The 1,844-nt window shown below is 38.2% G+C and overlaps 1 protein-coding gene across 1 annotated transcript; it reads right to left on the bottom strand.

Annotated features, from left to right (window-relative positions):
- Positions 1 to 598: 598 nt before the first annotated feature.
- LOC124958976 (olfactory receptor 4C46-like) lies at positions 599 to 1,537 on the bottom strand. Its single transcript, XM_047517597.1, has one exon. It carries the CDS (start codon positions 1,526 to 1,528, stop codon positions 599 to 601), a length of 930 nt encoding a protein of 309 aa, XP_047373553.1. The 5' UTR covers positions 1,529 to 1,537.
- Positions 1,538 to 1,844: the final 307 nt, after the last annotated feature.

Raw genomic sequence — 1,844 nt, 5'->3', positions numbered from 1 at the left:
ATCCATTTTAATATATTAAAGGGTATACAATGAAAAATTATAAGACCTTTAGGAATACAAAATGAGTTAATATATGCTATGTGTCAGCACACTCTCTGCTTTCCAATGGTAAATGTTTGAATTATCGGACCTTTGAATCATCAGATCTGTCATATCAGAGTTCAGAGTATGGTCTGGAAAATCGGTCATATTTTGATTGCTAGTTTATTAATATGTCTCTTTTGTTAACCTCCCTCTACTTTCAGACTCCTCACCTATAAATGGGAATAATCTCAGGGCTCACCTCCTTGGAGTATTGTATATTACTGCTTAATACCAATATATTTTGTCATTTCATTTTCTATGAGGAGAAAAGCCTATGAATCCATACACTGAATGACTAGTAAAACTAAGCCCCAGTTTGGTAAAATTTTCCACATATGCAGAATAGTCCTAATTTAGACATTCTTCTTTTCTTGGAGTCACTTTTGCTCCCCACAACACGTAATCTGTGAATTAAAGTGGGTAATGTTTTGCTTTATCCTGTAAATATTTTTTTAAATCTGTGATGTCCTTTGGACACTTGCCTCAGCTGAATCAATGTTGAGCACTGGAACATCTATTTGTCACCTGAAATATCTTTCCACCCACATAATTTTATAATGGCATTTTTCATCTGAGCATTTCTCAAGGTATAGATTAAAGGATTTAACAAGGGAGTTATGATAGTGTAGAATACAGCAACTGCTTTATCAATGGGTAAAGTAGCTGCAGGTCTCATGTACACAAATATGCAGGGCACAAAGAAGAGGACAACCACTGTAATGTGGGAGACACAGGTGGACAGGGCTTTGCGCCTGCCCTCTAGGCTGTGGGTCCTCAGGGAGCGCAGGATGACCACATAGGAGACCAACAGGAGGAGGAAGTTTAACAGGCAGATGAACCCACTGTTGGCAGCAACAAAGAGCCCAAGAGTGTGAGTGTCAGTGCAGGCCAGATTGAGCAAAGGGTTCAGATCACACATAAAGTGATCTATGACATTAGGGCCACAGAAGGGTAGTCGGAAGCTGAAGAGGATCTGGATGGTTGCATGGAGAAAGCCTCCCACCCACACTATTCCTACTAAGAGGCCACATACCCTTCGGTTCATGATGGTTGCATAGTGCAAGGGCTTGCAGATGGCCACGTAGCGGTCATAAGCCATCACTGTAAGCAGGATGCCCTCTGCACCTCCAAAGAAATGTTCCCCAAAGATTTGAGTCATACATTCATTGAATAGGATGGTCTTCTTTTCATGGAGTGAATCTATGGCCAGTTTAGGGGTATTGACAGAAGAATAACAGGCATCAATAAAGGAGAGATAGGCCAAGAAAAAGTACATAGGAGACCCCAGTAATGGGCTGGCAGTTATGGTGATCACAATGAGCACATTTCCTACCACAGAGATGATGTAGATGAGCAAAAACACAGCAAATATGACATTCTGCATCTTTGGGTTTTCCGTAAGTCCCAGTAGTTCAAACTCTGTCACATTGTTCCTATTCTCCATTTACTTCATGTGAAAATGAATTACATTATCTGGGGAAAAAAAAGTCATTAAAGCAATCTTAAATTTACTACACTTCATCCTTCTGATAAATAATAAATGCTTGTGTTCTACTGAGTTGTGAATTCCTATAAAGGTTTTCTTGAGATGGAAATGAATGTTGATCATGGCATTAACACAATGATAGTTATAATAACAGCATATGAATCACATACCATTAATAGTTAAAATGATAATACAAAATAAATTTATTTAATGGCAGAGTATTTTAAATTTTTTTCAGACATTTGCTGATTTAATGCTTACTATAAATTCAAAT

This window comes from Sciurus carolinensis, chromosome 11 (genome assembly GCF_902686445.1).
Source record: "Sciurus carolinensis chromosome 11, mSciCar1.2, whole genome shotgun sequence".
NCBI lineage: Eukaryota > Metazoa > Chordata > Mammalia > Rodentia > Sciuridae > Sciurus > Sciurus carolinensis.
This window is presented reverse-complemented; position numbering and strand designations above follow the sequence as displayed.